The 13,965-nt window shown below is 42.0% G+C and overlaps 1 protein-coding gene across 2 annotated transcripts in view; it reads right to left on the bottom strand.

Moving 5' to 3' along the window:
- VGLL4 (vestigial like family member 4) overlaps positions 1 to 13,965 on the bottom strand; it is a 99,829-nt gene that overhangs the window by 24,665 nt on the left and 61,199 nt on the right. Inside the window, exon 1 of one of the 2 annotated variants that reach the window (XM_036738539.1) lies at positions 8,778 to 8,867. The exons of the other annotated variant lie outside the window; for it this stretch is intronic. Within the exon in view, the coding sequence (XP_036594434.1) occupies positions 8,778 to 8,791 (14 nt within the window). The 5' untranslated portion in view covers positions 8,792 to 8,867. Of the gene's footprint in view, positions 1 to 8,777; positions 8,868 to 13,965 lie in introns of those variants that run through there. 2 annotated transcript variants of the gene reach the window in all.

Below are 13,965 nucleotides of genomic sequence, written 5' to 3'. Positions count from 1 at the left end.
GAAACAGAAGGAAAGATTCTATAAAGAATGAAAAAGTTTCCTCTGTGTGTGTATACATATATACATACATAATACACAGATACATAAGATATATATATAGTATACATAAATACATACACATACTGTGCATGTGTAACATACATATATACATACACTGTATAATACAACTATTTACGTATATACACAGGTGCTATACACACATATGCACATACATATTGTATACATATATTGTCTTGTATACATGCACATGTGTGAGCTATAAATCTATAGCCATGAATGTTATACACACGTGCCGTACACATGTAGACATAATAGCGTATTGTTCTAGTCTGTACACACATATGTGCACGTACATATACACGTCTTGCCCAAGGTCGTATAATTACTAAGTATCTGAGCCTGGAGTTAAACTCAGAGCTTCCATCATTTGAAATGAGACGGGTTGATTGGATGATGTCTAAGGTCTCTTCCAACTCTAAAACTATGCAATCCAATAAGCCACTTTTACATGTTTGCATGCATATGTGTGTGTGTGTATGTGTGTGTGTGTATATACACACACACATATAATCATTATATTAATATGTACAAATACATTATTACATAAATATGTTATTATACCCACATGTGGGCATGTATCCATACGTGTGTGTCTATATAGCCAGCCCAACCTAGTGTCTTGCCCAAGCTTCAGCCCACATCACTAATCACTTCTGAGACATTTCAGACTGCACATCCCAGAGACACCTAAAATTCAACACATTCCAAATTGAACTCGGTATCTTTCCCCCAAAGCCTCCCTTGCCTCTTCCAAGCTTCTCAGGCTCTTGGCTCTGGCGTGATCCCTCCCTCCTCATTCCCCTCACCCCATGTGTTAATCAGCTGCCAAGGATCCCTCGTACGCAAGGCCTTCTCTGCTCCGACACAACCACCAGCCTAACTTAAGCTTCCTCCTTCTCCCCTCATTTACTGCAACAGCACTACTGACTCTTCTCACTGTCTCAAGTCTCTCACTCCTCTGATCCTGTCCTATATGCCAAAATAATTCTCTTTAACTGAAGATGTGATCATGGGACTCCCTTACCCAGCCAATTCCAGTGGCTTCCTACTGCATCTAGGATCAACAAAAAATCAAGTCCTGTGTTTTGCTTTTAAAGCCCTACCCAACCCAGCCCCAACTTACCTTTCCATCCTCAACTGGACATTACTCTGTCAACCAATAAGCATTTATTAAGCATCTACTATGTGCCAGGCACTGTGCTAAGTTCTGGTGATATGAGAAGAGGCCAACAACAGCTCCCCTTCCTCCACCGGCTCAAAATCTAAAGGGGGAGACAACCTGAAAACAAACACACAAGCAAACAACCTTTCCTGCCCTCTTTGGTCCAACCAAACTAGCCTTCTGTCTGTTCCTCATATGACACTCCATCGTTCATCTTTACAGTGGCCACCCCCTATGCCTAGAATGCACTCCTTCCCTCCCTGTAAGGCAGCTAGGTGGCACAGTACCCAGCCTCAGACACATACCAGCCATGTTACTCTGGGCAAATCACAACCTTTGTTTCAGTTTCCTCATCTTTAAAATGGGGGTGATAAAAGAGCCCCTACCTCCCAATAACCCACCCAGGGTTATTGTAAAGTGATAGAATGAGGCAGTAATCTGCAAACTATAAAGTGTTAGAGAAGGGCAGGCTTGTTGCTGTTACCTCTACCTCATGGAGTACCCTCTTTGCCTTTACAACACAGCTCAGGCGCCATCTTCTGCACAAAGCCTTTCCTAATTCCCCAGAGCCACTAGTAAAATTCCCCATAAACTCCTTTAATATATTTCCATTTATTTACATTCTATTTATGTTATACATTTTATATGTACTTGTCTCCCTCATTGGAATGTGAATTCCTTAGGAGTACACTGTTTCATTATTTATACATATATTTCTAATGCTTAGGAGAGTACCTGACACATAACAAATAAAAAATACTAATAAATGGGTGATGTTTGAGAAAACTAGGTGAAATACTTGAAAGACTCTCATCAGGAAGCTGAGGGGATAAGATTATTTCAGAACCCCTAAGAATACTAGCTCAAAAACTCAAAGAAAAGACAAGTTCCATCTATTCAAGAACCAACTGTTGACTAAAGCTAAGCTATGTCCAACACCCGAAAACACACGCAATGTGACATTTGTGAGATTCTGAATAATTCTGAGAACAGCAGCAATGATAGCGGATATTTATATGGTGGTTTAAGTTTTATAAAAGCCCTTGACCAGCATCATTTTATTTGAGCTTTTACATACACACGCAGGTATGTATATACATATGTACACACACATGTATGTTGTCAAGTGGGTATTGCGTTATCATCACCCCCATTTTACAGGAGATAAAGTAGAGTCAGAGGGAGGGTCCTCTCTTCATGTAGCTAATAAGTCTCAAAAGCAGGATTCCAGTGTGGGTTATCTTATGACTCCAAAGTCCAGCACTCTGTGTGATGACAAAATGCTATGCATATATATTACATACATACACACACACATACATATACACACACATATACATATATACACATACATCTGTGATATGCCTCCACTGTCAAAATCACCACCACAGGTGAGGCTGTGAGGGCCTATTCAGTTAGCGCAGCACCAGCTACAGAAGGTAAGACCAGAAAGTGCTGTATATGACAAAACATCCATGATTTCTGGAGAAGGAAGCTTTGCTTTAAAAAAAAAATATCAGCTGCGCTATAAGACAGCTAACCGGTGCCATGGATAGAGCGCTGGGCCTGGAGTCAGGAAGACTCATCTTCCCAAGTTCAAATCTGGCCTCAGACACTTACCAGCTGTGTGACCCTGGGCAAGTCACTTCACTCTGCTTGCCTCAGTTTCCTCATCTGTAAAATGAGCTGGATAAATCACTCCAGTATCTTGCCAAGAAAACCCCAAATGGGGTCATGAAGAGTTGGAAACTACAAAAATGCCTGGACAACAACAACAATAAGGAATATATATGTGACCTTCCTCGGAGGTCATTCCCCCCCAGTTTCTGACTTGGTTCAGGAAGCATCTTTAGAGCATACGTGGCAGAATCATGAGACAGAAGAAATTGGACCATGTTACTCCCCCGTAGCACAGCCAGGGCCAGGGCCCATATTCCCCAACTCCTAATCTAATATTCCTTCCACCATCCTACACAAGCACTACCAGCCTCTGCTTACACACCTCCAATGATATGGTCTTCACTACGTTCCAAGAGCTAGCTAATATTAATCATAATAATAACAGGCATTTATATAGTACGTACTACGTGCCTCGCGTTGTGCTAAGCGCTTTACAAATACTATCTCACTTGATTCTCCCAACAACCCCAAGAGATAGAAGTGTTATAATCACCCCCATTTTACATTTAAGGAAACTGAGGCAAACAGAAATGAAGAGATTTGCGCGGGATCTCTCAGCTAATAAGTGTCTGAGGCTGGATTTGAACTCTTGTCTTCCTGATAGTGTTCTATGCACGCTGCAACTCGATGCTTAGACCTACATTACTTGTAGTTCTTTATACAGAGCCCAAACTAATTCCTTATAATATACATTCAATCAGTCCCAGATCTGCCCTCTGGAGCAACACAGAGCAGATCTTTATGGCAGCCCTCCCTCAGATGGCTATTAGGGTACCCCTTCGCTATTGTTTCTACAGCCCAGTTTCTCAATTCCTCAACTTTCTGGTTCACTCTCCTTTGGACCATCCTCCTTAGATCATGGCAAACAGAACTGGACCCAACCCCCCAAATGCCCGACCAGTCCAGCCTACAAGGACACCTCCCTTCTCATTATTTGGATACTCTGTTCCTATTGTTTTAGTTCAAAATTGCATCCGCTTTTTTTTTTACTTTTTTTTTTTTAAAGCAGTCACATCATACTGCTGGTTTCATATTGAACCCGTGGTCAACTGCAACCCTCCAGGTCTTCTGAATTGATCTATGCTTCTGAGCCACTAATAAAAAGCCTGATACACTAGCTTAAGGGAAAGAAGAGCACAAGATTTGTTCAAGGAAAACAAAGCAATACGCAAACTTTCTCCTACTGTTTGCTTTATCACAAACAAAAAGGATTCTTCTCACAACTGGGCGATAGCAGCCATCCCAAGTTCCTAAGCCCCACATGAGAACAAATCAAATGAAATAAAAAAGACGATGTGTTTCTATAGTACTTTATAAACTACAAAGCTATAAATGTCAGCTGCTATAGTTATTAGCCAGCTCTTACATATTCAGAGCATGTTGATGTTAGAAGGTAGTTTAAAATTATCAACTAACTTAACTTGAAAAGTTGATTCAACAAATGAAAGGGATTCAACAAAGACTTTACAAAGACCAGGAAACAGTTTTAGGAAGGAGCCATCCCGCCTTCTCTCTGAGTAGCTTACCTTGTTGGCAAAGATTGAATAACAGAGCTAATCTGCAGTGGAAAGCCCTCCTAGAACTGGGGACAGAAGACTGGCTTCAGGATCCACTCAGCCATTTACCAGTTATGTCGCCTCAACATCCTGAGCCTCAGTTTTGTCATTTGCAAACTGGGTATAATAACACTTATCTTGCAGGACTGCCACTAAGAAAGCATTTTATTACCTTTTATACTATAGAAGTATAAATAACTTTTTCCTCAAATAAAAGCATATTTTGACGTACAGATGCTTGAACATAGAGTTGAACTAGTTAAGTGAATCATTCTCATCTTAAAAAAAAAAGATTCTCATCAGAGGACCAGGGCTACTGCTAGTCCTCCCAGCAATTTGGGTACCCGTTGAGTTTAGTTGGGTCTTTAAAAAAAAAAAAAAACCTAATAATTTTTTACACAACAAAGTATTTTCTATCTGACCATGTCGCAGGATCATTAATGTGAGGCCTCATGGAGGGAGCAGACTGTGCTTTCCTGACATGGGGAATTCTCACTTAAAGAAACTCCCTCTACTAATGTAGGTCTCCACATCTTCTCTGCAACTGCCTCAAGAGAGTTGCATCGGGCAATGAGTGACTGACCCAGGTTAACCCAGCCAGTGAGTTTTAAAGGCAGAACTGGAAGCCAAGTCTTCCTGGTTTCAAGGCTTGTAGCTCTCCATCCACCATGGATGCTGCCACTTTTTCTACATTGAAATAAGGATTAATCTAATTTCACTTCTTGAGAATTTGTGTTTACTCAGACAGGAGCTGGGCTGAGTGTTGTTTCTGCAACATCTACAAAGACAGGGTTTGCTGACCAAATGAATCAGGGAGAGAAAGTTGTAGAAGGTTGTGTTGAAATTAATTGACAGAATAAACTGATTTCAATCAAATTTCCAAGTATGTGTACATGTAAATACTGGATATGTAGCTCTCCAGATGCCTTATCTCATGTCAAAAAAAAAAATGAAGGGACCCTGGGTTCTCAGAGGCTGGGCCCCATGGAGCACAGGCTCCAGCAGATTCTAGACAACTAGAAAAATACTAACTGAAGGCAAAACTCAGCTGGAAGAAGCTCATCACCAGGTGGGCTTTAGGGAGATGAATGGTTTTGGCCACAGAGACTCCAAAAAGCCTTGTACCAAGTCGAAGAGGGCTGATGAGCTCCATTAGCTGAAGGCATACCCATAAATACAAAACCAGGAATCCTTGAAGAACTGAAGTGTACTGACTACAAATAAATCTTAACTAGAATAAGGCCCCTAGAGATTCCTCCAGACAACACAGAAGGCTTGCTTCCAGTTATTTAGTTTCCAGTATTTGAAAGTAATAAAACTGAGTTAAACACACACACACAAACTCACACTCTTAATCTATTCAGGATGAACTTCCCTCAAGGTCCTAATTAGTAAGCTCTTACTGTACAGTATTATTCAATCGAAAAGGGATTTCCTGACCGCCCAGACTTTCTGGTAAAAATAGGAAAAAAAAAATGGACAGAGAGGCAAAAGACCTATCTAGCTCTGCCTTTCTCGGGGGGGGGGGGGGGGGGGGGGGGGGGGGGGGGGGGGGGGGGGGGGGGGAGGGGGGGGGAGCTCTGGAACACGAGTGGGAAGAGCTGAGTTCACATCTGGCCTCAGATACATACTAGCTGTGTGGCCTGGGACAAGTCACTTAACCGAGGCCTGCTTCAGGTTCCTCATCTGTTACGTCAAGATAAAAGCAGCACCTACCTCTCAGTGAACGTCCAAAGATCAAATGAACTGTTTGCAAAGCCCTATGCAAACTTTAAGTAAATGCTAGCTATCATTATCCCTGTGGTGGTTAGTTGTACTAGTTATAGCAAAGAATTTCTCCTCTCTTAGGCTTGGCTCCCCCCTTGATCAAATGAAGGTGTTAATATTTTACCTACCTCACCAAGTTGTTGGAAAAAAAAACTGATTGAATTCAATAGTTACTTATATTAATGCAAATAAATGTTTATTTGTCGAGTACCTATGCTTGAATGAAACAATGTATATCAAAGTGTCTTGTAACTGAAAATGGCTATATTTAAGTCACATGGAGAAGTTGAGAGAGAGAGAGAGAGAGAGAGAGAACGAGAACGAACACCCAGTAAGATAATTCCATCCAGTGGTCAAGTAGTATTTCTTTTCTCTAAAAAGTTATTTCACAACTTCAGGTAAATGACTAAGACTGTCTAGTAGACTATGCCAATTTCTTAGTATTGTACCTCAAGAAACATATTTCAGGGACCTCCAAAGAACTAACGCTGTGATTAAGTATTCAACTACCCACTTTATTAAAACTACAGAAACTCCAATTATTACTATAAAATCAGGTGAATTATTTAGAGCTAATTACCCAGTTTTCTGATTATTCATGCTGCACCAACCTCTTTGGCCAGGCTGCTTGCCTTTTGGACAGCATCTTCCTCATAGCAAAGGGAAATAAAAGGATCTCACAGGCAAAAGTCCTTCTTAGAAGCTCTGGCAAATCACAGGTATAGAAGGAAGTTGAAATTATTGAAGAAAATTGGTTTTTGATGAATTGTAACAGACCTTATTCCCCTTCTAAGCTTCCTTACCATCGAAAACCAAAGATCTACTGTCATCTTTGGAACTACAGTATCAGTTCCAGAAAAGAGGTTTCATATCAATACTCAGCTTCTGACTGAGTAACTAACCTCACAAGAGCAGTCCAAATGTTTTCATCAGAGACATGCTCCTGAATATAATTTCGAATTCAGAGTAAAATGGAAAGCATCATGGAGTTTCGAAAAGAACACTGGGATTGGAATCATAAGACCTGGGGTTGGATCCTAGATCTCCCTCTGGCCCTCTCTGTGACCTTGAGAAAGGCAATTCACCAAGAGGCTTCAGTTTGATAAGAGGATTAAACTAGATTATCAATAAAAGTCCCCAAGGCCTTCAAATCCTATCATCAAAGCACAATAAAACAAAATTAAATAAAAACAAAAAAAATTTTTTGTTATATCATCAGCTTAGCTCACTCAATTCATCATCACACACCCTGAAATGGACACATATGCTGTTTTTGTTTAGTCCTGTTCTACTCTTCATGACCCCAAGGGCCATGTCACCCCAATATTGTCCATGGGGTTTTTCTTCACAAAGATACTGGAATGGTTTGCTATTTCCTTGTGCAGTGCGTTACTTTCAAGCCTAGCAAAGGAAACATTCTTGAGTTCTTGTTTTCACCCTGAGCCTTTTAAAATTAAATTCATCCGAAATAGGTTAACGTTAAATAGGCAACCTTTCATTGGCTCAACCCAAGCCAAGAAAATGTTTCTCAAATGATGAAAGAAAAAAAAACCCACCCTGCAATTCAATAGCACCTTATGTGTACCGGCATGTGTGTGTTCACTGACACCCAGTGTTCAAAAGCACATAGTCGATTACTTCACATTCATTTGAAATTCAGTTTTCTCTCCCCACAAAAGAAAAAAAAAGTAGTTCGAGGGCTCCATGCTAGGGAGTTACTTTTCTAAGTTACAGGCTGACAAAAAACATTCATTTTCCATTAAATGTGAAAGATCTCTCTATCTCTAATTGATCCTACACTCTGAGGCAACTGTAGAGAAATAAAATTTCCACTGAGGGAAGTGGTCGAATAACTGAGGTCAGAACCTTGAGACTTCAGTTGTGGCCAAGTGCTTTTATGCCCCCCCTGTAATTTTCTTTAAGAATACTCAACTTAAAACATACCCCCTTAGGAGGAAGTTCTGGCAGCTGGAAGGAGCGGAGAAAAAAAGCACATTGTTCTCCCCCAAATCAGCCGCCACTTGAAAACTATGCCCCATTGTCTAGGGACAGTCACATGATAGCCCGGCCTGGCAGTAACATGTCAGCCATCACCTGAAACTTTGTTACTCCCAATTCATTAAGGAAACAATTACTCAGTGGGCATTAACCCTTGCAAGTCACAAGGGCTGTCAGTCCACAGACGCTGGCAACACAGCCCCAAGTGCAAGAGAGGGAAAAGGAGGGAGGGCAGCGGAGGGGAGGAGAACGGAGGGGAAGCCCCCTTCCTCCCCTCCACCCCCCGCCCTCGGGATGAAAGCCTGGCATCTCGGCCACGGATCTGATGATGATGGGGCCAAGGTGCATGCAGCTCGGCGGCCAGGAGGGGATGCATGGATGCGAGGGACAGCAACCACCGCTCTCCCTCCTGGCTAACAAACTAATCGCCTGACTCCTTCACAGCACTTGCTGCCTCATCGTTTAAATTAATTGCAGCTGAAAATACAAGGCTGCCATCTGGTTTGAAAAAGCAAGGCTGAGGGAATGAAATGAAAGGGGGTTTGGGTACTAACCTCACTTTAATCATTGCCAAAGAGCATGAAGACAGCCCAGCGTCCTCCCACAAGAAAGCCTTGGGCCTCACAAACTTGGCAAGCCGTCTCCTGCACAGAGAGGCTGGGGAGGCCGCGGGCCCGTCAAAATAAAAGTCCCGGCCGCCCGGCCCAGCTGCCCAGCCCCTGCCCCGCTGCCCGGCTCCGGCCCCAAGACCCAGCCCCTCCGCCCAACGGCCGGCCGCGCACTGAGCGGCTTCCCCTTCGGCCCTGGGAGAGCTGTAGCGATTCTAGGCCGCTTTATTTAGAGAGCCCGCAAGGCCGGAACTGTGGTTCCATTTTATAGGAGGGCATTCCTGCCCATTTTCTTTGTTTCTGGGGCAGCTTTTCCGAAACCTCTAACAATAAAACCCCTGCCGCGCGCGGGGGAGGGGGGCCTGGGGGTGCAGCCGGCCTGGGGCCCTCGGGGTTCCCTGCCAGGAAGCTGGTTCTCTCCCCTCGCAGAGGAGGAGGCAGGGCAAAAACCCCCATTCCTGCACCGGGGCTGCAGTTCGGGCTCCACTTGTGTTCTGAAGGAAGCATGAGGAACGTGGAGGGCAGCCTACCCTCCCCCCAAGCATGGGAGTCCCCACCAGCCTCTCCCAGGGCCTTCCCCTTCTTTTCCAGCAAAAGAGAAAATTCCAGCTATTATGTTAAAGAGAAATCCTGGCTATTGGCACACGAAGTCCACAAGGTCTCTCACGGAACCGTCCTCCTTCGGTTTTCGCTATGGATATACCCATCTGCAGCTTCCCCAAGCCTTCACTGACCAGGAGCCTAAGTCTATCCACCGATGCATTTCTTTCACCGGCAAAGCAGCCTTTGAAGGCTAAGAAAAGATGGTGTATCTAGGCCCGTTTGGTTTGGGGGATCAATACCATTTAAAAGGCAACAGTCTAGACGAGTGAGTTATGGTCGATCTCTGTTTCGATTATTCTTCAATAAAGACAATGAAAGAAACCCTGAGGATAGAAGAGAAACACGTTTTCAATCCTAAATTGAAGCTAAGGTTATATTCCAGATCCTGCCCTTACAGAGGCACTGTCTGTAGCAACAGTGTCCATAACACTCCAAATCTCCAGAGTGCAACTTTCTAGTAAATGGTACATCTGTCAAACCTCAGGAAACATCTGGTAAAACGGTTAAATGAGAGCTGTGACTTTAAACTTTTGTTTCAGAGCCTGCTTATGGGACCCAACAAGAGAATGTTTCTAAATTCATTCTAGATTTTTGCTAGTTTCTGAATTGGCCCCTGGCTCCTCTAGCATTTAGTGCTACAGTGGAAAATGTCCTTGACAACAAAGGGGGAGGGGAGGGAGAGAGATGATCTCACAAGGCATGGTGTTCCCTAATTTTGGCAAGCCAAATTAGAGTAGTCAGACTCAACAAGCTCCCTCAGTAATGGTCAGTTTGAGTGGAATCACAGAATATCAGAACTGCAAGGAAGACCTTAGAAGTCACTCAAGATAACACCCTCTTTTTTTTTCAGAAAAAAAAAATCGACATCCATAGAGGTTAAGACGCTTGACCAAGGTTAGTGCCAGCTAGTGTCAAGAATGGACAATTCGGTAGTCCAAATAATATCTCAGCTTTACATAAAAAGTGTTCTTCCCCCACCTAAGATCATGTAATGACTGTTCAACCTTTTACTAAAACATATATACATACACACAGGCACATAAGATCTCATCAAATCGTCAAAACTCGTGGAGGATTGATCAATATCTTCCTGTCAGGTTCTATTACCTCACCATGTGACATCAGGCTAATAATCAAAATAGTAAAAAAAAACTCTTTTCAATTTTGATTAGGAATAACAACCTTCATTCATTCCTTCAGCAAACATTTACTCATTATGAGTCTTTGGGGTGCAAAACCCTTTTAAGATATATTTGCACTTTGGGTCACAGATACTTTATTTCCCTCCCAAAAAGTTGTATCCGTTAAGATTTTTGTTAAAAAATTGGTTTCCATGATTTTAAAGAATCTTGCTGTGTATCAAATGCTCAGTCAGAACTGAGTCACAGCCACGGGAGCTAAAATAAAACTTTTATCTCTAAGGGATTGCCGCTGAGCTTCAAATGAATTACTGACAAGCAATAAAACTGAGAGCAGGAAATAAATGGAAGCTCTTGCAAGACATTGGTCTAATAGGATTTGGTTCTGTTTTATGGGCTTTGATAGAAGAGGGATGGGACTTGTTCCTTCAGTCTATCTAGGTGAAAAAAAAAATATGGACTAAAAGCATACTCTTGGGATGGGGGGAGAAGGAAAAGGGATAAGAAGAAAATGAGGAAGGCTGAGTAATGGTAAGTGTATGAAAAAGCGATTTGATTGTATCAGGGTTTTACACAGGTTATCTTACAGCCTGGCCAAAATACAGTTTACTTCCATCTCTATAGCATTTACAGTTGCCTAAGGTAGCAAATGCCCATTCTTCCACTAAAATTCTATTTCTTCTCCAACAGTGTGTAGCCCTTGACACAATGATTTGCCTTCCCTTCTTTTGTCCCCTATTTCTGAATTTACACTTTCCATCACATAATTATTCCTTCACACACCTAAAATATAACCTAAGCAATTTTCCAAATGTGTTTATTTTCTTACTGTTCTCACCCTTAATTTTTTTGTTGCTAAGATTTTTTTATTTTTAAATATAATTAATATTTTATTTTTAGTTCACATGTATTTCCCATTGTATTCCTCCCTCCTTCCTCTCCCAAAGAGTCATCCCCTATAACAAAGAATAAAAAAGAGGACGGGGAACAGTTCTGGGAAAACTAACCAACACATCAAAAATATCTTACATTATATGTGCTATTCTATAGCCATAATCACCATCTCACCTCCCTGCCCCCCACCCCCAACCAATGGGCATTACTTTGTTTCCAGCTCTTTGCAGCTACAAACATTTTGGTATATGTGGGGCCTTTCTCTTAATAACTAGCATCCTTGGGGTATATGCCTAACAGTTAAAAGGGTCACAGAATATGAACATTTTTAGTCATTTTTTAGCATAATTCCCAACTGCTTCCCAGAATAGGTGGAGAGAGATATTTTTGATAAGACAGATAACAAATAAGGTTATACTGCATCTTCTCAACATTCTTCTCTCTTCAGTATTCCCTTCTCTCGTCCCAATGCCCCATCAAAAAGCCTTCCTTACACACCTACCTGAAAATAGTACCCACAGGTCACTATACCCTAGGAGCTTATGGAAAGCTTACACTGTAAGTCAGACCTGACAAATGGGAATATTGGGGGGGGGGGGGGGGGCGGAGCAAGAGAGAGCTCAATTCTCCCCTGAATTCCCAAGCTAACAGTTGCCAAGCCAACAAAGGAGACAGTTCCATCCTGACCCGAGTTCCCAAGGCTCTATCTCTGTCTGGGTTTTCTTTTGGAGGAGGGAAGGTAAAAAAAGATGGAGTAAAAGGGGTCTTTAAAGCACCTCCAGGGCCACCCAAACCTTCAATGATCTCTTTGATGTGCTCTAAACTCCTATGAGATTTATAGCCTGCTCACATTTGTCCACTTGGCATATACTAATCTTATGAGGCAACCCTAGGAGGTGGAGCACTTCCCTCCAAGTCAGGAAGACCAGAGTTCAAATTCTTTCTCAGATACTTACTGGCTCTGTGTCCCTGGGCATGTCACATAAACGGTCCAGCCTCAGTATCCCCATCTGGAAAATGGGAACAGTAACAGCAACCTGCTTCACAGGATTGTTGTAAGGATCAAGTGAGATAAAGTATGTGATAAAGTGCTTTGCAAACCTTGAAGAACCATATAGACATTAGCCATCAGTTCATATGTTTCACTCCAGCTGTCACATTCTATTACTAGAGTTGAAATGACCCTAGGGGTATCTGCCTGGCAATCCTGAAAATGACCATTACTGGCCTGTTTTAGAGCCCTACTCTAAAGAAACCACAACTGGAGCAGCTTTTTTTTTTCTATGAGATATTTTTCCTTCCCCTTTGGTCCTCAGGGCATTTTTCATCATGGCATTCAATACTAGGAATGCGAGTCCAACTGAGAAACTCCAAAGGTTCTGAAAATGAGAAAGGACACTTCAGGGCAAAGGTCTTCTATTCATTAAGGAAAAGTCCACTAGACACAAGTAAGGCCCTATGCTTGGTGTCTGGAGGAGAGAAATAAGTTTCAGATCATGTCTTCAAGGAGCTTACAATCTAACAGTGCCTCTCTGTGTGAGTATACGCTATATACCGAAATAAGCATGATGCGAGCTACCACATGGGATAACATATAGCAGTGGTAAAGGGGAGATCCGGACAAAGTGCTATGAAAACTTTTGAAGCAGAAGAGATCACATTCAGATGGGAAAGGCTTCCTGGGGGAAGTGGCCTTGGAACTGGGACCTGGAAAACTAATATAGACCACCTGATCATGCTTGGGGTAGATGGAAAGGTTCCAGTAGAAAAGAAAAAAATAAAGAGCCAGAGGTTTATTTAGCCTCCATAAAAGCATAAGGCAATAGTCCTAAATAATTCTGGGCAACATGATCATTCCTATCAAATACAAAGACTTATGAAGGAAAATGCTATCCACCTCCAGAGAAGGAACTACTATGTGGAAGTATGTATTGTATGGTGTTCTCTCTCCCTCCATCCCTCTCTCCATATACATATATGCATACATATAAACACATATATACATACACACGTGTGTATACATAACAAAATGTAACAAATGAATGAATGAATTAGATGAGTGAGTAAATAAATAGTAAATATTCCTATAGTCTTGAAAGGTCCTAAATAATTCCCCCCATTTAGTAATAGTTTTACAAATAGACCTAAGACCTTGTATGTAAAATTGAACATTTTATCCAGGATTCTTCATTAAGACTTTAGGCAAATACACAATTATTTTCCTATTATGAGTCAAAGGCACAGAGAAACTTAATTTATTAAGCATCTAGTAATTTGCCCAGGAAAATCCAAGGGGGTTTGCAAGAACTGGGACCCTAACCCAGGGAGTTCTGGTCATTGCCTCTAATATACCAAGACCTCTCTAAGTTCCTAACATGGCCCTTTCTTACCTTTCTAGTCCTCTTGTTGTAATGACTCTCCTCTAGTCACTATATGATCCAGCCACACTCCATCTCTCTTATGTCCTTGCACTCTGTCTCCTGTGCCTGGAATGCTCT

This window comes from Trichosurus vulpecula, chromosome 9 (assembly GCF_011100635.1).
Source record: "Trichosurus vulpecula isolate mTriVul1 chromosome 9, mTriVul1.pri, whole genome shotgun sequence".
Lineage (NCBI taxonomy): Eukaryota > Metazoa > Chordata > Mammalia > Diprotodontia > Phalangeridae > Trichosurus > Trichosurus vulpecula.
This window is presented reverse-complemented; position numbering and strand designations above follow the sequence as displayed.